At 56.5% G+C, this 23,023-nt stretch overlaps 2 protein-coding genes across 4 annotated transcripts; both read right to left on the minus strand.

Moving 5' to 3' along the window:
* Positions 1–848: 848 nt before the first annotated feature.
* Positions 849–11,314, minus strand: SUN2 (Sad1 and UNC84 domain containing 2). Of its 3 annotated transcripts, none has more exons than XM_074902506.1 (18): positions 11,220–11,314; positions 10,667–10,825; positions 9,958–10,130; positions 9,671–9,805; positions 9,403–9,498; positions 9,117–9,210; positions 8,826–8,896; positions 8,445–8,569; positions 7,856–8,086; positions 7,698–7,775; positions 7,575–7,618; positions 6,956–7,109; positions 6,643–6,870; positions 5,501–5,585; positions 5,294–5,409; positions 4,938–5,105; positions 4,479–4,571; positions 849–4,364 (listed from the first exon to the last, which is right to left on the minus strand). In XM_074902506.1, exons 2-18 carry the CDS (start codon positions 10,792–10,794, stop codon positions 4,251–4,253), a joined length of 2,133 nt encoding a protein of 710 aa, XP_074758607.1. In that variant the 5' UTR covers positions 10,795–10,825; positions 11,220–11,314; the 3' UTR covers positions 849–4,250. The 3 variants fall into 3 exon arrangements, with proteins under 3 accessions (XP_074758607.1, XP_074758604.1, XP_074758606.1); XM_074902503.1 differs by having other exon boundaries at positions 9,958–10,133; XM_074902505.1 differs by lacking the exon at positions 11,220–11,314 and adding an exon at positions 11,138–11,200 and having other exon boundaries at positions 9,958–10,133.
* Positions 11,315–13,432: 2,118 nt separating this feature from the next.
* On the minus strand, positions 13,433–18,576 carry LOC141958536 (extracellular serine/threonine protein kinase FAM20C-like). Its single transcript, XM_074901361.1, has 10 exons — positions 18,107–18,576; positions 16,447–16,622; positions 16,280–16,358; positions 15,692–15,784; positions 15,392–15,507; positions 14,908–15,088; positions 14,681–14,790; positions 13,959–14,040; positions 13,753–13,812; positions 13,433–13,667 (listed from the first exon to the last, which is right to left on the minus strand). The coding sequence occupies exons 1-10, from the start codon at positions 18,574–18,576 to the stop codon at positions 13,433–13,435; spliced, it is 1,602 nt and encodes a 533-aa protein (XP_074757462.1).
* Between the last annotated feature and the right edge of the window lie 4,447 nt (positions 18,577–23,023).

Below are 23,023 nucleotides of genomic sequence, written 5' to 3' on the forward strand. Positions count from 1 at the left end.
AGATGCTCTAGGGCTTGGAATGGGCTTTTTCCTGCCTCCTCGGTTAGTCTCAGAGGTTCACAAAGGCTTTTCTGGCCCTTTCACAGGTAAGTGTTGGGCTGGGAGCTGATGGTGGCTGGAGCAAAGGCCCATGCAACACCTCTTCTCCTCTTGGAGATGGCTGGTCCAGGGCCATTAGCAAACAAGGTGTCCTTCTGCAAGGAGCTACTTGGGTGCTCCTCAGCACAAGCCTGCCTCCAGCCTATCCTGGTTAAGAAGACACCAGTGTGACCCTCCCCAAGCTCAAGCCAGTCCAATTTTCCTTTTTGCGGCCTCTTTTTATGCTCTAGGTTAACTTACTCATGCTGAGGAAAATGAAGTATTTCCTTTCTGCTTGCTCTTAGCTTCCTGCTGAGTAATTACAGCCTGTGTTAAGGAAAAGAGAACAACCCACAGCTACCCTTAATTGTGGATGTGTCAGGCTTTATCCTTGCCCTCCCTGCTGCCCCAGCTTCATTTGCCACTGCTCAGGGCCAAGCCAGGCTCTGTGCATACCCATGGTAAGGCAGAGGGTGGACTGATGTCCAGGGGTGGCTGGAAGGTCACAGGCATGGTCTGTCACAGACTTAGACTACTAGAAGTCATTACAGTCCCAAGGCCTTTGAGCTTTTAAGTGTAAGTCTTGTTTTCATCATTGCTCTAAGCAGTTTTTACATCCCAGAGCCTGCTCTGGGACAAGGTGAAAACTACTGACCCTAGAGTTAGTATGTCAGGCTGGAAAACAAGGATGAGAAGAACTCCAAGAATACCTTCATTGATCTCTCCTAGCTGTGCATCATTCACACCAGCAAATTCACCTGCAAAACACAGCAGTTTTGATATAATTTATTTGTCTTGGTCTTTTTTCTTGCATAGGCATAAGTTACAATCTGTTGATTAGAAAATAAAATGAACAAAACAGTGCAGCATTTGCAACAGGCTACAGCATCAAATACAAACTTGTCTCCTGCCTGTAACCATCTGTTTCTGCAGGGCTAATTCATAACACATGCAGGGCAAATGGAGAAGGAGGGAGAAGAGAGGAGGGAAATGGAGTAAATAAGGGAAATCTGCTCTGACAGCTGTTTCACATTTCTCCTGCCTCACCCAGCTTATCTTCTGCATCAGCACTAGGATTAAATACCCCTGGGCAGAGATGCACATGCTGAAGTAGCAGTTTTATGTGCCCTCTTTTCCTCTGCAGCTCAGGAAAGCATTGCAGAAATCCTGTAAACTCCTGCAAGACACAGTTGGCTAGGCACTCAGTACAGGCGCTCAGGCTGCCACACAGCACGGATGAAGAATTTGGAGGATGAAAAACTGCACCTAGACTCAGCCTGCCTTCCTGGGGCTCCTCATAGAGTTGGCATGGTGAGGCCTTTAAAGCCAGCACTACCCCCTACAAAACAGCATAAACCCCCAGGGTGACCTCTGAGTGGTGGCTCCAGGCGGTTTTACCTCACAGCAGCAGAGACTTTCCAAAAGGAGAGGGCAAGCTTGCCCTGTAAAGCCAAGTGCTCCCTATCCCACAGCCAGCCCTTAACACTCGCTTGGAAGGAGCAGAGACCCTGCTCCAACTCCCCTCTCGGGTTCCCCTTTCCCACCTCTCACCAGTATGCCTGATTGCCCAAGAAAAAGTGATTTTGTGGTAAAAAGACCCTGTCTGCCCTGACAGCCCAACCACCCAGAGGATAGGGAGTCAGAAGGGACATAAAAAAAGGGGTTTTCCAGCCTCATGGTTATGGCATTTGCTACAGCAGCCAGAGAACACCTGTGGAAGGAGGAGAGCTTCATCTCTGCTCTCTCTTCAAATACAGGAGCTGCTCTATTGAGCCCAGGACAGGTCTAGGCATTTATAAAAGCACAATTCTGTGCATGCAGGTCACTCATGGACATGACTCCAAGGCAAGCAGGCAGCTGTAGACAAGTTTAAAATAACTTCGGCAGTGGATGCCAAGAATTAAGACTACGCTCAATATAGGAGAGAATTTATTGTCACTGGATCTGGCAGCAGCTCTACTTTCTCCCTGCAGCGGCCTCCCATCATTGCAGGGGGCTCCAGGGGATAATTTTAACCTGTTAGCAATGGGGTTGCACCCTTCAGGCTCACTTCCTGCGCCTGGAGCAAGAACACCCCTCCAGAAGGGATGTGCCACCATTACTCTCAACCCATTGGGCTGGCAGGGAGGGGTGCAGGGCTCAGCACCTCTGCCTGATGTACGTCAGGGCATGCTGAAGGGAGAAACCTCTTCAGCCCCTTCCCCTCCTCTACACCCCTCACCTTACAGCACTTCAAGCAGAGAACACCAGAGCAGGACTCAATTCACAGTGCTCTCCCCCAGCTCACAGTGCCAGGGGAAGATGATGCCAGCATCAGACAGGGCTGAAACACTAAACATGAGCTCTTTAGCTCCCCCCAACAAAACACAAGATAAATATGGAGGTTGTAAATGCCAAAATCATAAGCCAAACTAAGTGTGCTTGCAGGCAGCCAGGAGGTGGAGTGGCCAGATGGCCCTGGCACTCCTCAGCTTGGGGAAGGTCCCTATGCATCCTTCCTGCAGTCCCCTGCCACCACTTACCATCACCTGACAAGTACAGGTGGGATTTATGTGCCCGATGCAGGCAGGACTCCCCATCCTGCTCTGGCACAGTCCTCTGCAGCCAGGGCTGGGGAAGCTGAGCAATGCCAGGGAGAAGGCAGGAGGGAGAGGGCAAGGGAGTCCTTCCAAGAGAAAGGAGGTCAGCCCACGCCAGCCATCTGCCACTGGGGACCAAGAGGTGACCGAGACAGCCCTGAACGCTGCAGGTAGGGGGAGGCCCTGCTGCCCCCACGAGGTGAAGCAGCAAGCTGGCACCTGCCACCCCTGGGGAAGGAGGTCTCCCCTCTGCCCTATCTCCCACTCAGCAGCCCACTGAGGGACAGAGTCTTGCATAGCACCAGGGCAGCAGCTCCCACTCGCTGTGAACAGTCACCTATACATAGATGCAGCCATGGGTGAGGGGCCCTGGCTGCACATTGCAGTCTCGGAGGACATCTCCAGAGCAAAGAGGGCAGGAATGCCTCCAGCACCCTGCCAAGCAGCAGTCCACAGAGTACCTTGTCTCCCAGGTCCATTTATCAAACCACTGACAACTCAAGGCCCGTATTTTAAACAGCTCTCCCCATCTTATTCTAGCCTATCCTACTATGTGCACTGTTCTCCTACTAAACAAAGTTCTAGCCCTCTCTGCCCAAGCAGTGCCATGTAATATTCTCAGGTTAAGTAGAAATTGTGTGGAAAAAGTAATTTTTTTCCTTTCTACTACAAAAAAAAAAAATCTGCAACACCCCAAATGGAAAACCACCCCCCTCCCCACCCTTTAAAAAAATCCCAAACTACCAAACAACCAAAACCCCCAAACCACAACAAACCCAAAAAGGGAAGCAGGCAACAGGTGTTTTCAATAGCATCAAGCTTAACCCCAGGGAGCCAGCCAGCCAGGAGGGCTGACAGCACCACCAAGGCCCAACACAGCCGACAGCAGCAGGAGGGCTTGAGCAGACTGACAACAGCGCTGGGGTGGGTTCTGTCACCAACACATGCCAAATTTCTTCTCTCCTGCTGTCCCAGACTGTTAGCTTTATGTTAATACTTTCTTAATACTGTCCTATTTCCTCTCTGCCAAGCCTAGCATCAGAGGTCTGGAGATCTTTACCTAAGCCAATGCTAAGGCAGGAAAAGTGACCCCACGTGGACGGTAGAGACTCGGTGGCTGTGACCAGTGGCTCCTACCTACCACAGCAGCACACAGCCAGTCACCACAGTCCTATACACCGTGTAATGCCCAAGCCTGCATGAAGCACGTCGCAAAATTACATATCCCTTTCCCAAGCCCCAGCAACATTAGGCACGCCATCAGAAAGGAGCAGGGCAACAGGAATGAGGGGCTGCGCAGACCTGATTAAAAAAAAAAAAAATTAGCTTAAAAAGTTAAAGTGTCCTATATGCACTGACAAGCCAGCCTGCGCTAGGACCCACGTGGGATGCTCTTGCCTTGCCTCCCCAGTCCATGGAAGAGTGAAAGCCTCACCCCTTAAACGCCAGCTTTTCTCCTCCCCCAAGGGGAGCAGGTCCCTGGGGCGGCTGCTGGCACATCCCAGGATTTCTACGTGCAAAGCGGCGAACCAGACGAATCCCCCTGTCTGCTCTCAGCCTGGCAGCATACTCATCCCGCGCAGCATCCGGGGGTCAGTGTGCCGGCTCCCCGTGCACACGGAAGCGGTAGATGCAGGTGTATTCAGGGTGGCCCCAATTGCTCAGCACCCGGAGCTCCACTAGCTGATATGTGCCCACAGCATCACCCTTGGGGAGAGGGGGAAAGAAAAAAACCTGAGTCCTTGAGAGGTCTTGAGGACTCAGACTCCAGGGACCCCACTTTCTTCTTGGGGTCTGGTGTTCTAAAGGCAAAGCACTTACCTCCAAGTAAAACGTTTGGATGGGGTCACCATCGTGGTTGTAAGTGAACTGCCCAAGAAGGTGGCCCTCCTCCTCTCCCTCCTCCTTCAAGCCCTACAGAGGGTCAGAGAGGGAGAACCAGGGGTGATCAGAGAGGGAAACCAGAGGCGATGAGTACACCCAAGGCAGAAGAGGGAGACAGAGGCACAAGCACACTTGGCTCCTGCTCTTCCAGGCCAAAACAGACAAATGGGGACAGGAGCCAGTGGGAAGGAACGGGGAGGAGGAAAGACTGAGAGTTACACTTACTCAATCCCCTCTCTCCCAGTGTCCCCCAAAACCCTTCCTGAAGCACAGTGCTCCCCTTCTCCCACAGTGAGGCATGGGGCTCTCTAGCCCTCCTCTCCTACATCCTCTACCAATGGCACCCTTCCACCATGTTCCCCAATTCTTCCCAAGGGTCCAGGCAAGGGTACTCACATAAACAGTGAAGTCCTTGGGGGCACTGGGGATGGTGCCCTGGGGCGAGAGGGCTTTTGGGATGTGCTCCAGTGTCACAGCTGTAGGGCGGATGGTGCTGGAGAGGCGGATGACAGCAAAGCCCTGGGACCCACGAAATGCCCAGCAGTTCCCAGGGTTGACGTCTGGCTACGATTGTGGGAGCAAGACACCAACAACTTTATCACCACCAGTGCCATTTTTCTCCCCTCAACATCAGCCTGGTTGCTTGCTTGGAGCAACATACCAATAAAACCCAACAAACCCATGAGAGAACCAGTCAGGCCAGTCCTCCCCGCTCTGTCTCATCATTGGGGTCTCGCCCTGAGTGTGCCCACCTGCAGGATGACACGGGGGGACTGCGAGTGGTACCACAGGGGGATGCCAAACAGGCTCAGCAGCGCCGTCCGTGTCTCATAGGTCTCTGAGCAGCGGGTGTTGATGACACTGGCCCCTGACACAGAGAAGGGACAGCAGCAGGTAAGCTGTATGCCAGCACCCCTCCCTAACTCATCCTAGGTGGGTGAGAGTCCCCTACTACCTACCTGCTGACTCCAGGGCATAGTCAACCATCCCCACACGGTCCTCACTGTAGCGCTTCAGGGCCTGGTCCACAATGAGGTGTACTTGCTGCAGCGGGAGCAAAGGGTACAAGAGGGGTGAAGGGCTAGTATGAGTGTCCTGGTCCCCACCCACCTCCACCCTGCAGGGACTGAAAGAGACCAAGGACCTTCCCACAAAACAGCCAGGGGATGAATCACCGTGGCAAAAATGAGAGGACACACATTTGGCTGGGAAGCCTTGTTAGAGGTTGATAAAAATACCCCTCAACAAGAGGAGCTGTGCAACAAAGGGGTGGTGCCCAGGCACACTGGGCTTGCCTGTCCCCATCTCAAAAGAGGGGCTGGCCTCAGGACAGGAGTATCCCTCAGTGGGTACCAGACACAACCAGACAGCCTACCCACTTTCCCCCAGCATCATCTGCTGGTCCCTCCTGCCTCATCCCCACAGGATCAATGGGAGCTCCCTAAATCTGGAAAAGGGAGAGCTGGCTGGAGCATCCTTCTGAGGCCAAACCCAGCTCTAGGAGCTGCTACAGACTAAACTTTATGGCATGCACAAAGCTTGTGCAGACTGTGGGGACTGCTAATCCCAGCTTGATCCCTCCCCCTCCACTACCTCCACAGGGAATTGCCAACAACTGTTTCCAAAGCAAGCAGGCTCATTTTTTCCCTTGCTGTCATTCTGTTGAAATGCTTTGCCCCAAATGACTTGGTAGTGCTGCTGAAGGACAGGGGTAAGCAAGATGCTCAATCCATAGAAACCTTTCTGGTACCTGCCCTACCCTCTGGGTGAAATGTGCATGATAAGAAATTTGGATTTAAGACAGCAGGAGCCTTGCAGGAGTACAGAAATCACCACCTGTGACACCTGCCAGAGGAGGGCACAGGCACAGTCCAGGGCAGGCTGATAGCAGAGAACAGATGAGGGAGTTTCAGGGATGCTCCTGCTGGGTGGGATGTGAGCCCAGGATCCCTGTCCCAGCTCTAAGGGCTGTCCCCACAGCTCTGCTACCTGCCAGGCACACGTGCCAGCCCCGCCCCCCCCCCCACACACAATGGGGCAGAGCCCCCAATCCCACACCTGTGGTCACCATCACGTCCCAAGGGTTCAGGCCAGCACTCACCTCCTCTGTCATCCCTGCAGTACCCCCTTGCCGCAGGGCCACTCCAATACTGGCCTGGGCATCCCGTGCCGACAGCCTTCGGTCCTCCAAGACTTTGGCCAGGATCTTGCGCTCCAGGGCTTGAAGCTCCGCTTGCAAGTCTTCCCGTTGCAGGACAAGGCCAGAGGCACCATCCTGCTGGGACCCTGACAGGAACCGACTGACCCATGCTGGAAACTGTGCTTCCACCTGAAACAGTGGGGACAGAGCTCAACCCTGGGGCAGGGACCCTCATGCCTTCCTCTGCCAAACAGGATGGGGACCAGGGACTCACATCAGCCCGCACTGCCTTCAGCTGCTCCAGCAACCCCTCCATGTGCTTCCCCATCACCTCCTGGTCCGACTTGAGGCCCACCAGCTCCCTTCTCAATGCTGCCACCTCCTGCTCCAGCTTGCTCACCTCCTGCTGGAAGCTCCCCTGCACCGAGCTGTGCCAAGAGAAAGGCAACAAAACCTTGCATGGACAGTCCCAGCTTCCCTCTGCAAACTGGAAGAGGAGGTTCATCCCCCATCGCTGATGCTCAACCTCATCTCCAGCCCCAAAGGGCTTTAATTCCTGTGGCAATGACCTCTTCTACTGCATCCCATGGGAAAGCACCCCCAGCTTGCCCCTCAGCTGAAAGGCCAAGTTCCCCACAGTGATATAAAATGACAGTGGCAAAGGCCACTTGCAGCAATCACACTCTGAGCCCTGCTGCCAGCCAGGACACTTGCTTGTTCACATACCCTTGCATCCATCCCTCCTTTCCTCCGAAGATTGTACCTCTCAATCTCTACTTTGGCCCAAGCAAACCAGACCTGGAAACCCCCCACTAAGCACTGCTGCGGGGATTTCACCTGCTACCTGCCCAGCCCTAACAGAGCAGCAACTCTGCCCGGACAGCCAGCGTTACCTCTGCCACTCCGAGTTCAGCTCCAGCAAGTGTGCCTCCATCTCCTGCCAGGAGAAGGGGAAGGGTGTGATACCTGTGGTGAGGATGTCCTGCTCAGGTACCACCACACACTCGTCCCCTTACCTGAGAGGCTTGTGCCATCTTCCCCAGGCGTCCGTCTAAATCCCTCTGCACCTGGGCTCGGAGTGCATCCAGCTCACCCTGCAGGGTGAAAAACAGGGGAACATCAGAGCCTGGCCCTGCATGCCCCTATCTCCCCACATGCCCCCTGCACCCCTCACCTGGAGATGGCTGGTCACATCGGTGCGGAGAAGCTCCTTCAGCCCCGCTTCCCGGTGGCTCACCAGCCCCTCCAGCAGTGTGAGGATGTCCCCTGGGGGCGGCTCTCCCCCTGACGCCACTGCTGCTGCTCCCCGCTGCAGCTCCCACTGTGACATCTTGGACTCCAGCACCTCAAAGCGCTTCTCCAGGGCCTGGAGGTGAGCCAGGAGCCGGTGCTCCCCCCACAACCCCTGTGGTGGCAAAGGCAGGGCACGATGCAGCTCCCTGGGGAGGTGCTAATCCCCAGGGGGGCTGCCTGATCTAGAGGGACCCCTGTGAAATGGGACCCACACCACCTGGCCCCCAGAGTCAATGGCATCTTATTTATCTGCTGCTTCCCCCCTGCTCCATCCCTGGGACACCCTGAGAGTGAGATGGCCAGAAGCCGAGGGAGCCATTTCCACCAGCATGAAGCCACCACCTGCCCCATCCTTCACCACATCCCCATCCCCTGGGAGGGCTCCTCCAGCCACAGACCACACTGTCCTGGCTCTCCCTGCAAGGCACCCACCCCACCTGGGCCAGTACCATGCCTTTGCCAAGGCCTACCTGGTCCAGTGCGGTCAGGTCCCCTGCCCCAGACACATCGGAGGAGGAAAGCTTTCCAGCTCCCCACCACGGGAAGGCGGGGAGGCTAAGTGTTGCCAGCCCGTACGGGTAGAAGTACCAAGCTCCTGGGCATGCAGGGAGATGATATGGTTAAAACAGCAGGCTGGTAACGGGCCACAGTTGGGGGCACAGGGTGGATGTGCGAAGGTGTGTCGCCTGGGGTTACCAAGAGGCCCCAGGACAGGGGTGCAGATGCACCAGGGTATCAGGAACCATGAACACTGAGCTCAGGGCCATCCCATCCTATCCCCTGGCTACAGCAGTCGGACACTCTGCACTGCCCCAGACCTCAGGGGAACAGATTGAACCAGGCCGACTCACCGTAGGCAGCAGCAGCGAGGAGCAGGAGGAGCAGCAGCAGAAGCAGGGACCTCTTCAGCCATGGGTAGCGCCTAGAGCACAGGGAAGAAGAAGGTTTCTGTAGGACTGCAGCACCTTCCCCCACTGCAGTGCTCCTTTGGATGGGGGCCAGAGGGACAGCAAAGCCCAGCCAGGCTTCAGCACGAGACACCGACCCAATGCATGCCAGGCTCTGCGGGGCACCCCCTCTCCACAGGTACTGCAGGATTTCCCCATGCCTCCCCCATCCTAGTGTCCTGCCACCACACTCACCTGGAGAAAGGGACACTGCCCAGGCGGGGAGCTGCGCTGGTGAGGTGGTTCCAGGCAGCCACTAGCCTGGAGAACAGCCACCCCATGAAACGAACTGCTGGGAGAAAAACCAAGCCTCAGGTGGGATCCCAGCAGAGACATCCCCTCTGTCCCCAAGTTTGTTCCCACAGCAGCATAAAACCCGTCCAACTGATCAGGGAATGGCACACACAGCATGTGGGGAGTGGAGATGCTGGCAGGGAAGAAAGGTGCTGCTAAAAACTGCCCCCACCAGCCCTCCACTCACCCGGGGAGGTGAGCACCTGCCAGAGAAAGGAGCCCACCCAGGAGGCCATGTTCCTCAGCCCCGACCCAGAGCTACTCTGGCCTGAGTAGAAGTGACCTGGAAAGGAAGAAGGGAGGCAGTAAGTCACCAAACGGAGCCTGCCTGCATCTCTGTGCATCCCCCAGGGTAAAGGTTTTGCACAGAAGGTGGCATGCAGGGGGTACTGGCAGCACCCTGGGGACATATGCCCCAGCATTCCTGCCACCACGAGAGGCTGATGCATCCCTACCGGCGTAGTCATCTTCCGAGGAGTACCCAGACGAAGAGGCGTAGGTGTCGTACGTCTTGCTCTCTAGCAGCCCATTGATCTTGCTGGACTCAGTGTCCCCTGTGCCTCTTCTCCTCCTGGTGGAGAGCTCCCCATCTGCCCCCATAAGACAGAGTCACCCCCTGAGAAACCGCCCACCACCACACCAAAGGGAATAACCCAGTCAACTGGCCAGGGGGCTGCCCCAACATCCCCCCGCCCAGTGCTCAGGGAGGTCCCCAGTTGCTGTGGGAGGAGGAAGGGCTCACCCCAGTACGGGCTGCTGTCCAGGGCATCATCCAGCATAGAGCTGCCCAGGGCGGCAAGGCCCCGGCTGCCTCCCAGGTAGGACTCACTCATCAGGGACTCGCTGTAGTAGGAGGTTTGGGTGCTAGGGGCAGGGGAGAGGCGCTTCGTGCTACTCGATTTCCTCCTGATCATCCTGCTGGGGACAAGAACAGGCTCATCAGCCACACGTGGTTATGGCACGAAGGCCGGTCACAGTGCACCCGTGGGAGAGACCCGGGGAATCTCAATCCCTGGGCCGGCATCATTTCCCTCCACTCACCCCACCGTACCAGATGGCGGCAGGTTTCCGAGGGTGCAACCGCCGCTTTGCGAAAGGCCCTCCCGCCCTTCCCGGGCAGCTGCCGGCACCGCTTCCGCTCACACCGCTGCGGTTTTCCGGCCCGGCGCTTACAGCCACCTCCCTCCCACCGGCGAGCCCGAGGCGGCTGCGAGGAGGCGGCAGCCACCCTGAGCTGCCCAGGGCAGGCTCCCGGGGCAGGGGGCACGCAGGGTGCTGGGGCCAGGGGCACCGCCTGCGCCAGGGCGGCCATGCCGGGCTCACCTCACGCTCTCCTCCGCGAGCTGCCCTGTGTCCCCCCTCGGGAAGGTGCCCAGGCCGCGGTGCGGGATGGAGCTCGGGCCGCCCTTAGGGGGGGCGGGGGGAACCCCATCCCCCTGCACCCTACTAACCTGCCCGTGCTCTCCTTGAAGGGGAGCTGTTGGCCCTCCAGCAGGGAGCTGCCGCTGCTGCTGGTCGTGGCATCGTCGTCCCCGGGGTAATAGCGTGTGGTTAGGAGGCGCTGGCTGCGGCGGGACATGGCGGCGGCGCGAGGGGGGGTCACGGGTCACCTGGCGGGGGGCCGGGAGAGAGGAAAGTGTCAGCGGGAGAGGACTCGCCTGGAGCAACCCTACTCGCGGGGGGGCAGCCCTGCGGCAGGGCTCCGGGCTCAGACCGAATCCCCCTCCCGTCCTGGCGGCCGCAGGGTGCCCGACGGGGCTGGGGGTGCTCCGCGCCCGCCGGCGGAATCTGCTGCCCCGGGCCGTCCCTACCGCCAGCGCGGCCGCCTCCCCTTAGAGGGCTCTAAACCCCTTTCTCCCCCCGCCCCGGGCCACCCACTCGCTGCCCCGCCGAACCCCCTGCACCCCCCCGGCGCAGCTCACCTCCCCCCCAGTACAAGCCGGCCGGTCGGCGCACCCCCCGCCAATCCCGCCGCGCCCGCGCCCGCGCCCCACGCAAACCTACCAGCAAATCGCGTACAGAGCCCCCACCGTCCCTGCCCGCGCCGCCGCGGCTCCGCTCTCTTTTGTTTTGCAGTGGAAGCGGCCCCCCCGCCCCGCCCCGCCCCGCCCCGCCCCGCCCCGCTCCATCGCGCGCGCGCGCCCGCCGGGGCCGCTGCCGCGGGGGGGCCGCACAGCACCCCCTCGGCCTCGAGGGGCCTCTTCCGTATCCCTGCTTTATCATCATCGTTATTATCATTATCGCTATTGACACTTTTATTTTTTTGTATTTTATTTTGTTTTATTTTATTTTACTATTATAATCGGGCGGGGGCAATAAGAAAGGGCCGTCCCTACCCCATCCTCACCCCCCGGCTGCCCACGGGATCACCAAACGCCCCCTGTGCCCACCAAGGGCACCAGGCAGCCCACGCTGCCAGGCGAGGGCAGGGCCCCCAGGCATGTCCCAAGGGGTGATGCCGGCCCAAAATGGGGGCTTCCAGGTGCAGGGCTGCGCCCTGGCCCCGCTGGGGTTTTGCTGGGGTGACTGGTTTGCCGCTCCAGTGGGGTAGGAAATCCCCAGCACTGCCACGCACCACCCAGTGCAACGGCACGGCCGATCCCATCCCCGTGGCGAGGGCAGCCCTGCTCAACGCCCGTGCGCCCACGCCGCCCCGACCGGGCGGGCAAGTTCTGCTGCTCCCCGGGCCCGTGGCCTCAGACACCCCGTTACCATCCCTCTCCCTCCACGGGCGGCCAGGCTGGCTCAGCACCGGGGTGACAGCCAAACTCGGCTGGCTCCCGTGGGACCTTGAACGCGTGGCGACACAACCAGGACCTTGTGCAAACTCGCTGGGCTGAGAAAATAGCAGCCCTCCCACACCCCGGTTTCTAAATCCAACAGCACCTCGGAAAAAGATTTGCCTGGAGGGGTTCAGCAGGGGCAGGGGGGAACCAGCCACCTGTATCTGGAATGTCCCCCGATAACTTTGGGTATGGAAAAAAAAAGGCATTTACAGAAAGAGTTAAAAAATATGAAACTGGCAGAAGGGGAGTAACCTGTTGCAAAACAGACCCAAATTTCCTCCCCCTGCCTGGGTTTGGTGCACAAGCTGGGGCAGCAGCAGGAGGACATGCCGTCAGCGTTGGGGGGGGCACCAGCAACAAACCCCAATTCAGACTCCACAGCCCGTTGTGTAACACAGACAGATCCTCTTTGTCTCTTTTTTTTTTTCCTCCCTTTTGAGCCCGTTTTTAATTCCGGCCTCAATCTCTGCCTGGCTTTTCCACAGAAGCTCTGTCTTCCACTGCACCAGTCGCCCTTTTTCATCCTTTCCTGCGACTTCTCAGAGTTCTGCGGGCAACCAGCCGGGCTGGAGGACATCTCTCCTCCCCAGTGGCACCTTTATCTCTGGCCATGATGATACCAACCCTGTGCCTAGTCCTGGGGACACTGGAGGTGGCCCTGATGGCACCTCCCCAGGCTGACTTCACCCTGCCACGGATTAACCCCTCTGGGAGGCTCAGGGGATAAGCTGGGTGCTGAGCCACTGGGCACTAAATAGGGTACACAACCCCGGGTCAATCCGTCCCCTCCCCTTGGGAGGCACTTTTTCAGTCAGGGAGGGAGCCAGCGGTGGTTCCCGGGGTATTTGGGGGGGTGTTGGGGGGGAGTGGGGCTTGTCCCCCCTTGCTGCACCCCCAGTGCCGTGGCATGGTGATGCCAGAGCCGTGGGTGGTTTTGGGTGGGTGTGGGAAGGGCAGGGATAAGCAGCGAAGGGCTGGGAGCTTGTGCCTCAGTTTCCCCACACCAGCAGTGGGGAGTTTCAGCTTTCTGGGGGTCACCAGAGCACCGCCGTGCTGGGGAGGTGGGGCAGAAGGAGCTTGCCAACTGCTCGAGTTTGGCAGCTCTTGCTGGGGAGAGGTAGGAAAAATCCCTACCCTTTCCTAAAAGGCTTTGGAGGGCTGAAGTAACACGTTCAGGCACGCAAGGACGGGTCAGGGCTGGGAGAGCAGCCCTGGTGGGGAAGATCTCAGCTCATGTCTTCTCCACTAGGCCAACCTTTTTATTTAAATACCCTTCCTGTCCCAGCTATCCTCACAGCCTGCTTTCCTGGTGCACCATACCGCTGGCTCCAGTGCTGCCGAAAGCTGACACTGCACGGAGTCAGAGCTACATGCCAGCCCCCATATCACCCTCAGCAATGCACAAAAACACCCCAACCGAGACCTCCCCCATCACACCTGTGACCCCACATCATCCACCAGCACCTCGTCCGGGTGGGCTGCCTCGGCCAGGCAGCGTCCCACTGCCACCAGCACCTTCCCCAGGCGACGGTCTAGTGCCCGCAGGTGGGGCTCGGCCAGGACAGGGGCCAGGGGGTCGGTGGCCAGCGCCTCCCGCAGCAGGTCGCTCAGGCGGTAGGGCTGTGTGGCCAGCAGCTGCAGCCGCAGGTAGGTCGACTTCTTGATGCTGTCGAAGATGAGGAGGGAGAGGTCTCAACCCGGGGAGCTTCTCCCCAACAGCAGCTCCAGGGCAGGCGGTGGGAGCCCCTTACCTGCAGCATTGCCAGAGTGGGGCCAGGATGGACAGTTCGTCGCGTGAGTGCGTGCCAAAGCTGGGGGGGAGAAGCCCGCCAGTGGGCATCAGGGCGGCATCACCCCGCAGCTCAGAGCCCAACATGGGGCACATTTCAGCAAGACATGCGGAATCCTCCCACCCTTTTGCTGGAATTGCTTCCCCCACCATCACCCCTGGCTTTACCCACGGCCGTTGTCCAGATGGAGCAGGAAAGTGTCGTTCCCAAATTTCTCAAAGGTCTCATAGTGGTGCCGGTCCATGTTGCCTGCAGCGGGGCAACAAATTTGCCATTGGGTGGTGGCCCAGAAGGTGGGAGCAGGGACATGGAGCACCCTCCTGGTGCAAGACCGAAACCCAGAGGCTGGGGAAAAGGTCTGGGGGCACCTCTAAGGTGCCCATCTGGTGGCTCTGGTTGTGGGGGGCCTCCAGGCCCCTTCTCATCCCAGCAGCACCATGATGGGACAACAGCAGCAAATGGAGCAGAAGTAACAGCAAAGACATGGCTGAGTGTCTGGGGACGAGGAGACGGGAAGCTCTCCATGTCAGATGATGGCAGGGGGGGACAGCATGAGGAGGAAGAAACAGCCCCGAGGACAGGAGAGGCAGCGTGAGCCCAGGGGAGCATCACCATTGGTCCCAGCTCCCCAGGAGCTGCACATAGGATCTTAGCAGGAAGGTGCTTCCTGTTCCCAGGGTGTTCAGCTGGGATCTCCCTGGCATCTCTCCTCTGGCTTCTGCCTGGGATGTGCCCTAATGGCACAGCCCTTTGCTCTCATTTTGGCTAAGAGTGCAGCTCTTTGGCCGACAAACCTCGCAGGGCATGGTACCATGGGACGCAGAGCTGTTTGGGCCTCTCAGTCCTGAGGGGCCGCTGCAGCCCTCAGCGCCAGCATGGTGGGGCTCACCCATAAGGAAATCAAGGATGGTCATGTCAATGAGGTCAAGGAGGCGATGGCCCCTGTTGTAGGGCGGCGTCTCTCGCACCTGAGCGCAGTAGTTGGGGTTCAGCTCCCACCTGTGGGCAGAGGCCGGGGTGGGGGACAGAGCCATGAGACTGGCTGTGGGGCACGCCCCTGCTATCTCACGGCTCTGCTGCCCCGTGCCCCCCATCCCCCCCCATGCCCCAGCTCACTCAGCCTTCTTGCTCTTGTGGTAGGAGCGGCGCCAGGGGCTGCGCCAGGAGCGGCGTTTGGCCAAGGTCTTGTCAGGCAGCAGGGTGGCCATGGAGCCCTCCAGCCGGTCCGGCTTGCCGCAGAGGGCATGCTCAGTGGAGCAGTAGTAGGAGCACTCCCCGTAGAAGCAGACATTGCCCGCTGGCCATGGGGACAAAACAAAAGTTGACGAAGAGCAGGAAGGCAACAAGCCTGCTGAGCCCATGCAGGGTGGTCTGGCAGGTGGCTGGGTGACAATGCTCCATGCACCGTGGCCACATGCCACCAGCAAAGCACTGGCAAATGAAGGCCTTGAGAAACAGACCTCCACATTAGGAAACCCAGCAGGAGCTGGAGCAATCCCCGAAGGGACAAAGGGACAGTTTGCCCTGGGCAGGAGCAGCAAGCTTCAAGTGAGCTCCGTGCAGGTGGCTGCAGGAGAGGATGGACAGCATGAAAGCTCACCTGGGGAGATAAAGAATGTCTTGGCCAGTTTCTTGTCTGTGGTGATGTCACGGATCTCCTTTGTTATATTGACCAAACGGCCAGAAACTGGGGGGATTCGTCGGAAATCCAGGATCCTGAAACACAGAACTTGGGACAATTTCTTGCTGACCTTGGCTGGTTTTCACAGTGAGTTATTTAAAACCGCTGTGAGACGCAAGTATCCCTTGCAACAGGAAGGAAGAGGTGGGATGAAGAAGCAGTTTCTCTGCCACTTTGCTGTCATGGGAAGGCAGAGTTGGATGCCAAGCTTGAGTTCACCTGTCCAGGTGGAAGGCTGCAATCTCTGCGTTGTGCCGCTCAAAGTCCGAGAAGTAGAAGAAGTCAATGGGGGTTTCCTGGTCCCGGGTCTGCCTGGTAGGAGAGGGGAGGGTGGGGACTGTGGCCATGGACAGGGTCACCCTGACTGTGGCCTTGGCTCCAAACCACCCCTCACCTTGTGTCCCTGCTACCACTGGAGACACAGCCAAACCCAGTCTCCTCCCGTCACTCCCTGCTGGGTGGTGCGGCCCCAAACCCCCAGCTAGGCCCTCATGCACCCGCTGCTCCCAACCCAAGGGCTGGGAAGCCCTCATGGACTGGAGGGTCCATGGATCGTCTTCTTTCCACCACTGGAGGTCACTACCCCATCACAAGCTGCACCCAGCCTGCCAAGCACCACCAGGGAAGGCGAGGGGAAGGGAACCATCCTCTCGCTTCAGTTTTAGGGAGGGGTGGGGTGGGGTGTTGAAGCAAGGCAGCACATGAAGCATTTTCTCCATTTCTCCCTCTGTGGTCTTCTCTGGCTACTCCTCACGACCTAAGGGGACTGTGAGGGTGGGGTACGGGTTTGTTCCCAGTTCTACTCACTTCATGGGCTTGAAGAGGGCCTGCCCGTAATTCGGAAACGTCATGATCAGTTTAAGCTGGGTCCCGCCGGACTTCTGGACTGAAAGGGGATACAACGGGGATGAGGAAAGTGGAGAGCAGGCATGGGGGCAGGGGTGTGGGCAGGGGTGCAGGCAGAGAGGTGGTACCCGAGCTGACAATCCTCTGTGTGGCCAAGTCCCGGAGGAGGGTGGGCATCAGGGGGTCCCGGCGGGGGTACAGCTCGTAGCGGTTGATGCCAACATGGAATTTGAGCCAGGCAGGGTAGGTGTCATAAGCAGTCTTCCCTGTCGGAAGGAGCGTCTCGTCTTTACTGCTGCTGACCCTGCAGTCCGACAGTCACCGCCACCCCAACAACAACAAAATAGTTTAGTTGGGACAGGACGGGTCCTGCGTGCCCAGGCCTTTCCTGGGAGCCAGTGCACAGAGTGTGAGGTGGTGGCAATGCCCAGCACAAGCCCTGGATGGTGGCGAAACCCTCTGCCCTGAGCACCCTCCTTAGGGCTCCTGGCACCTGGGCAGGTCCCACCCATGGCTGGTGGCCAGGAAGATCCACTGGCACGGCTGGAGGAAGCTCAGTGTCTTCCCTTGCATTCACCATGGAAAATCCCCAGGCTGATCCTGCTCTTCTCATCCATGCCTATTTCCCTGCCAGAGCAGTTTGTCTCATTATTTTCCCCGAGGGATTAGCTCCTGGGAATACAACTGGCTACACCTCTCCATGTGCTCACTGGGGATACACACGTCCATAAAACAGAGGTGGAGGAGCAGGGTCTTCCCAGCTGCCCCCAGCACCAACCTGAACTCCCACCCTCAATATCCATTTCCACTTAGATGGGTTTATTGCACATCCCTGCCTTCTCTGGGAGGATGAGTTTGGGTTAGTGCTATCCCTGTCTGTGCTTCCTGCAAATTTGCAGTTTGCTGGCATTCAAGGGGGTCTCTTGGGAGTATCTGCCCTGGCTCCGCACCAGCACCCACTGGCACTGCAATGGGACAGTCCAGCCCAAGACATCTATAAACTAAATCCTCATTTCTCTCTCTAAGAAAATGCAGATTGTGCCCTGTTTTCATCAAACCAGACCTATCTTCCATAGTTATCCATAGACGAGGTGGTGCTCAGAGACAAGGCAAATGCCTGCTTGTGGAAACCAGCTCTTAAACCAGCTTTTATTCTCTCCCATTTTTAGCAGCTACCATGTCTGGAAGGTGTGCTTTCTGTAAGGAAGCTGCTACGTGTTATCAGCACTAAAGCTTTTAATATCTTCCCTCCTAATCAGAGGTTAGTAGTCCAGTGATAAAAATAGGCAGCCAGCAACAGTGAGCTCACCATACAGTTGAGCCTAAAGAGGTCAGGCAACGTCCTGTGAACTACAGGACAGGAATGGTCTCATGGTTAGAAGTACATTGTGGGCTTTGCATCTCCAACATATCCGTAAAGGGGATAAAACTGGTTAGAAATCTGGAGTGAGGACTTCCTCATACATACAGAGAGAGACCAAAGGCTAGAGTCTGTACTGGGGAAGGAAAGGAGGCAAGGAGATGACCTAAAAGATACCCTGCGTAATACAATGAATAATTCAAGAGTCTCCTTTGGCTTTGCTGTGTGCTACAGGATTCTGGGTAGCAGCCCAGAAACTCAGGGCTAAGAGAGAATTAGAGGTACAAGAAGAGCACGCTCCGTAATTGGGGCCCCTCTGGGGTGGGATGCTGGTTTATGAAAGGAAACAACGTGTTTGCTTCCTGCCACTTGTCCCCTCAAACCCACATATCCCCCAAAACCAAGGCAGGGATGAGGTATCTCCTTACCATTCATCACTCCTGCTGCTGTGGAGGCTGAACTTCTCCATGGGGTTGATGACAAACAGCTTGTCTTTCTCTGTCACCTCTGGGACTGGGATGTTGTAAAGAGGATGCTCAAAGAGCGCTGCCAGCTTTGATCCCTGGATCTGCCCTGTGTTCCCCTCTCTGGTCTGGTGCTGGACCCCCGGATCTCCAGCCCTTGCTTGCAGCCTCACTCCCTGCAGCTGGGAGCTTTTCTCCAAGGAGCCGTTGCTGCCGCTGAAATCCTGAAGGATTCGCAGGCTCAGCTTTTTGGGGCCAGCCAGCATGGGGCTGCCTGATGGGACACCCGAGGCTTTTGCATCGCAGACGCAGGGCCTGCAGGCTGTGGGGAGAGCCAAATCCATCGCCACGTGCACCAAGAGGGCCAAGAGCAGGAGAAAGAGGAGGCTGACTTTAAATTTCCTTTGGAAAAGTCTTTGCAGCCAGCACCGCATCCTTCCTCACCCAACACTCTCAGCAAGGGGTGGGCACCCACCCGGGGCTAATAAAGAGTTGGTGCAGCCACTGCCTCTGCAAAAATAGGAGCGAAGTGTCTTGGATTTAGAGCATCACAGCAAAAGAGCAACCGGTGCAAGGGCAGATTCGCAGGAAAGATCTGTCGCTGCAGCACCTCGTGGGGTGACACCGCCAGGCTGGCAGCAGGATGGGTCTGGAGTTTGCAGCGGGGTTTATCATCACTGATAAGGGGTGAGTTGGCACCACCAAGGTTAGCATGAACAGGGCAAGTTCCAAATCAATAGCCACAAGGTTGGCTCAGGGACAGCAATGACTGCAGATAACCCCCGCACCACTCTGTCCCTCTGTGCTATCACCTGCATGGGGCTGCAGAACATTTATGCAGGGCGTTAAAGTGGTTCTGCGCCTCGGCAGCACCCACCCTGCCCAGCACTACACAGCCCTATTCCCCACGTCCATCATACCTGCACACTTGTAATCCAGGAAAGTTTTTGTCCTGATGCTCAGCCAGAGAAATTTTATCACCTTTCCCCACCCATTCAAAATCACTAGTATTCAACCACCCTTTCAAAACCCACCCAAGCTGGGTAAAGCAAAGGGGATGTGAGTATCAGCATCACTGGGAGGGGAAAAGCTGGGCTGGCAGCGTACGGGAGGGCTGCCAGGCAGGTGAGGTTCATGGGCAGGGATGCTCCCAGGGCCTCTGGAACAGGCAGGGGAAGCAGGCAGGCAGGAGTGGGGATGCTGCCTGCTGCCTCAGGCATCAGCATGTTGGGGCAGTGGGACCCACTGAGCCCTGGGGAGGACTGGCAGCTTGTGGAGGGAAGGGCAGCCCATTTTTACAAGAAATTCACTTTTCCAGTGACACCCAGGGACACAGAGCTGGGTCGCGTGGGCAGAAACGGTTAGTGACTTGTAGGGAGGGAACTTTGGATTTGCTAAAGGACAAAGAAACACAGAACTACCCGCAAGAAGCCTGGGGCCTTGGGTACAGAGTCCGAAGCACTGTTTTTCATCTTTGCCATTTCCCAAAGGATGCAGAGCACATGTGAAATCCCATACATCACACGGTCCTTTCTCACTGTGTGATATACCAGCAGCCAGCTTGGACATCCTCGCTCCAAGCCAGGAAGGGTAAGATGAGTGGTGGGCAGGAGGGGGTACACTAGAGACCCCCTCCTCTGCTGCCATCCCTGCATACCCTCTTGCTCGTGCTGCCCTCTCTCCACGGCCCTGTGCCAGCTCCGTCCATGGCGGGCTCGGCCCCCGCCCAGGCGGTGCGGTGAGAACGCAGTGTTCCCGGTGCAGTGTTCCCGGTGTTCTCTGCTCGTGACAGTTGCCTGGAAACCGCCTCAGGCTGACACCATCAGCCGCCCCAGATTCAGCCAGCCCCGTGTTCCCTTCCCCACGCCTTGCACTAACAAGATGGCCGATGGGAGCCGGGGCGAATGGCGAGGAGGAGGAGGAGGAGAGCTTTCCAGCCTGGCTGGCGAGCTCAAAGCCCCGCAGAAGGAGCTGGGTGGAGGGGAAGCAGATGGCTTCCCCGGGGAAGGGAACACGGCGTCTCGCTCTGGGAGGTTTGCTGGATCCAGTCCGGACATAAGGCTTGGAAAGAAGGCACCTAGGAGGGGCTTGTAGCTGGAGCACAGGATCGTTAGGTCATTGCTTAGCAAAAAAACCCCATCAACAAAAACCATGTGCTAACTGCTTACATCAAAGGAGCTGAGCTTGGCTCCCAGAGCAGGGCCACAGATTTCTTTATTCCAGAGCCAGCCCTGGGAGACCAAGGGAGAGGGACACCACCCAAGGGGGATAGAAACCTCCCTCCCATACCCTAGAGCCAGATGGGGACAGGGGCCCTGTGGGCTGAAGCCACCCTACTGACCAGAAGTCCCATCCCCTGGCTAGGGGAGGTTGCATTGGAAAGTGGAGGCAGGAAATATTAGATAGGGCACTTGCCACCATTAGCACTTTAATGCTGGCATTAAATATTAACCAAAAGATTTCTCAGCGAGTCAGCCACAAGCCCGAAGCAACTGGGAAGAGCTGGAGAGCTTCAAAGCCTGACAGCATGTCGATGTACCTCGTTGCCATGACATCATCACAGAGCAGCAGTTTTGTTCACACCTCTTTCTTCCCATCTCCCCCCACCAGCTCTTCCTCCATCTTCCCAGTGCCTTCCCCCCTTCCCAGAAGGTTGAAGTCACCCTTGGGGCAGAGGAGGAGCTGTACATCCGAGGACACTTCCACTGCTGGCACCAAGTCAGGGCTCCGCAGCAGCTGATAATGATGTTACCCATCTCCCCTCAGCAGGGAGGGATGAAGTCATGAAGCACAGCCCTCTGAGCTGCTATTGGAGCTTTCCAGGACAGGCGGATAGACAGGGTCATTTTGGCTGGCACTGATGCATCACCCTGAGTTTTTCATCTCCTTTTCTATGTCTGACTCAGCCTGATGCTTTGATGGGTAATGGCAGCAATATGCAGGGGGCAAGAAATGAGAGCGAGAGGAGAACACACTATCAAGTCACCTGTTGCCAACTTCCCCAGCTTTCTGCTGAAAATTTATATGGTAAAATCCTTCAGCAAGGGACTGCAGTTTTATAGTCAGAAGCAGATAGGCCCTAGAATTTCCAAAGCATCAGCCACAGAGGAGTCTCTTGTGGGAAAACACAGGAAAATGGACCATCTCCAATCCATGAACTATACTCCCCTGAAAATTACAGGTATGCTCAAAAATGGCCAGTTTCACAGCAAAAGAAGGGCAAAAGTTTTTCTTCTAACACACAAGGGCCAGCACAGCATGGCTCAGCTTGCAATAGGCAGGAAAATTGGTCTGTCTTATTGCCTCAGAGAAGGAGCCTCACGCACAGCTGAATTTTGGGAAGCTGAGGTTTATGCTTTCACATACGGCAATAATGACGGGCATGCAAACCAGCTAAGATGGCTTGGCTTCTTTATGGCAACTTGTGGGAAAGCTGTTACCCTTGGAAACAAAAATAGCTTGCCGCTCTCCTGTGAGCCACCTTGCACTTACCTTGGGGGAGTTACAGTGTGGGAACTGACGTGCTGCAAATTCACACCTAGCTCACCTCAATCTGTTTGCAGGCTCTGGCTTTGAGAAGGCTGGGGAGCAGTCAACATTCGCTTCTGGCCAGTGTGGGTCATGGAGACATTAGCTTTGGTCAGCTGGTGGCCAAAGAGATAATAAACTGGCAGCGAGGCCAAAAGATTGTGTGCTGAGGTAAGCAGCTCCCTGTGATCATCTGCAGGTCACCGAGACCCTGCAGAGATGCCCATGACCAGCATGTCTGTGCATATGCACACAGCAGTTAATTATTCATTAGTGTGAAAGAGGCCCAATTAAAGCAACTATGGTATGGCTGAGGGTATCATCATGCTCCAATACAGGACATTCCAAAGACACTGGCTTTACCTTTTCCTCTGAGCATACAGGAGGTAGAAAGTTGTGGAAGAGAAAATAATCTTTTCCACCTCCCAGCTGCAGAAAGTGCCAGTCAGTAGTGCTATCTTCCTGTAAAGGCAGCCAGCTGAAGTGAGACAGAGTAACCACACTAAGAGACAGCTCAGAGGATTTGGACTCTTCTACGCTGCACAGTGATCCTGACACTGTGGCCCACTGCATCAGGCAGGTATCATCGTACCAACTACTTTATGATACCTGCTATGTGTCCCCTCCTGCCTTGTAATTCCCTTCCACCTGATCAATAAGGAATTAGGTGAGAGGACATCGGGTGCAGCCAGCACAGATGGTCCAAATTTGAAATAATTTTAGTTGTCTTCATACTACTCTAATTCCTGGCTTATAGAAGAGCTCCTGACATGATGAAATGGGAGGAAGGACATCTTTAGCATCACACTGAGGCCTAGAGAAGGAACAAAAGGAACTGTAAGACCCTCCACCAGTTTGATCCACCCCAGACACTAATTCAGAAAGGTCCTTCAAAACTGAACTATGGACTAAAGCAAGGCATAAAGCACAAGGTGCCAGTGGTACCGCTGGCAACATTCTGAGAGGAAACTGGAAAAATCAAGGAAGCCACAAATACGAGACCCCAAAGGTCAGAGCAGAGGCATGCTGGCTGGGCAGAGGACACACCTACACCCCCTTGCTGCTACTTCTTAGACAGCTGTGTGGACTGAGGACTTCGGCCAACAGCACTGTGGGCCTGGGAACCTTCCTCAGTATTGTGGCTTGCACTGGTGAAAGGAATTGAACAGGGAGGGTGAGAGCACATCTGGTACCTATAAGTCACCCAGGAAGCATGCAGAATGGAGACTTATCACTGTCCTCCACCTGAGCTACACCACTGCTTGCTTACTTCCATGTTGTCTGAACTACTTCTTCTTACCCTCCACTTTGAAATTTTCATTTTAGAACACACAGAGAAAGGGACATTTTGCT

Source organism: Athene noctua, chromosome 3 (assembly GCF_965140245.1).
Source record: "Athene noctua chromosome 3, bAthNoc1.hap1.1, whole genome shotgun sequence".
In the NCBI taxonomy this organism is placed as follows: Eukaryota; Metazoa; Chordata; class Aves; order Strigiformes; family Strigidae; genus Athene; species Athene noctua.

Coding starts and splice junctions, on each gene's coding strand:
- SUN2 (XM_074902503.1), bottom strand. CDS start 10,794: ATGTCCCGCCGCAGCCAGCGCCTCCTAACCACACGCTATTACCCCGGG. Junction 9,499..9,670: donor CTCGGAAGATGACTACGCCG/GTAGGGATGCAT, acceptor CTTCCTTTCCAG/GTCACTTCTACTCAGGCCAG. Junction 7,110..7,574: donor CTGAACTCGGAGTGGCAGAG/GTAACGCTGGCT, acceptor CTCTTGGCACAG/CTCGGTGCAGGGGAGCTTCC.
- LOC141958536 (XM_074901361.1), bottom strand. CDS start 18,576: ATGCGGTGCTGGCTGCAAAGACTTTTCCAAAGGAAATTTAAAGTCAGC. Junction 15,508..15,691: donor GCAGCCTTCCACCTGGACAG/GTGAACTCAAGC, acceptor TCTGTGTTTCAG/GATCCTGGATTTCCGACGAA. Junction 14,791..14,907: donor CACAAGAGCAAGAAGGCTGA/GTGAGCTGGGGC, acceptor CTCTGCCCACAG/GTGGGAGCTGAACCCCAACT.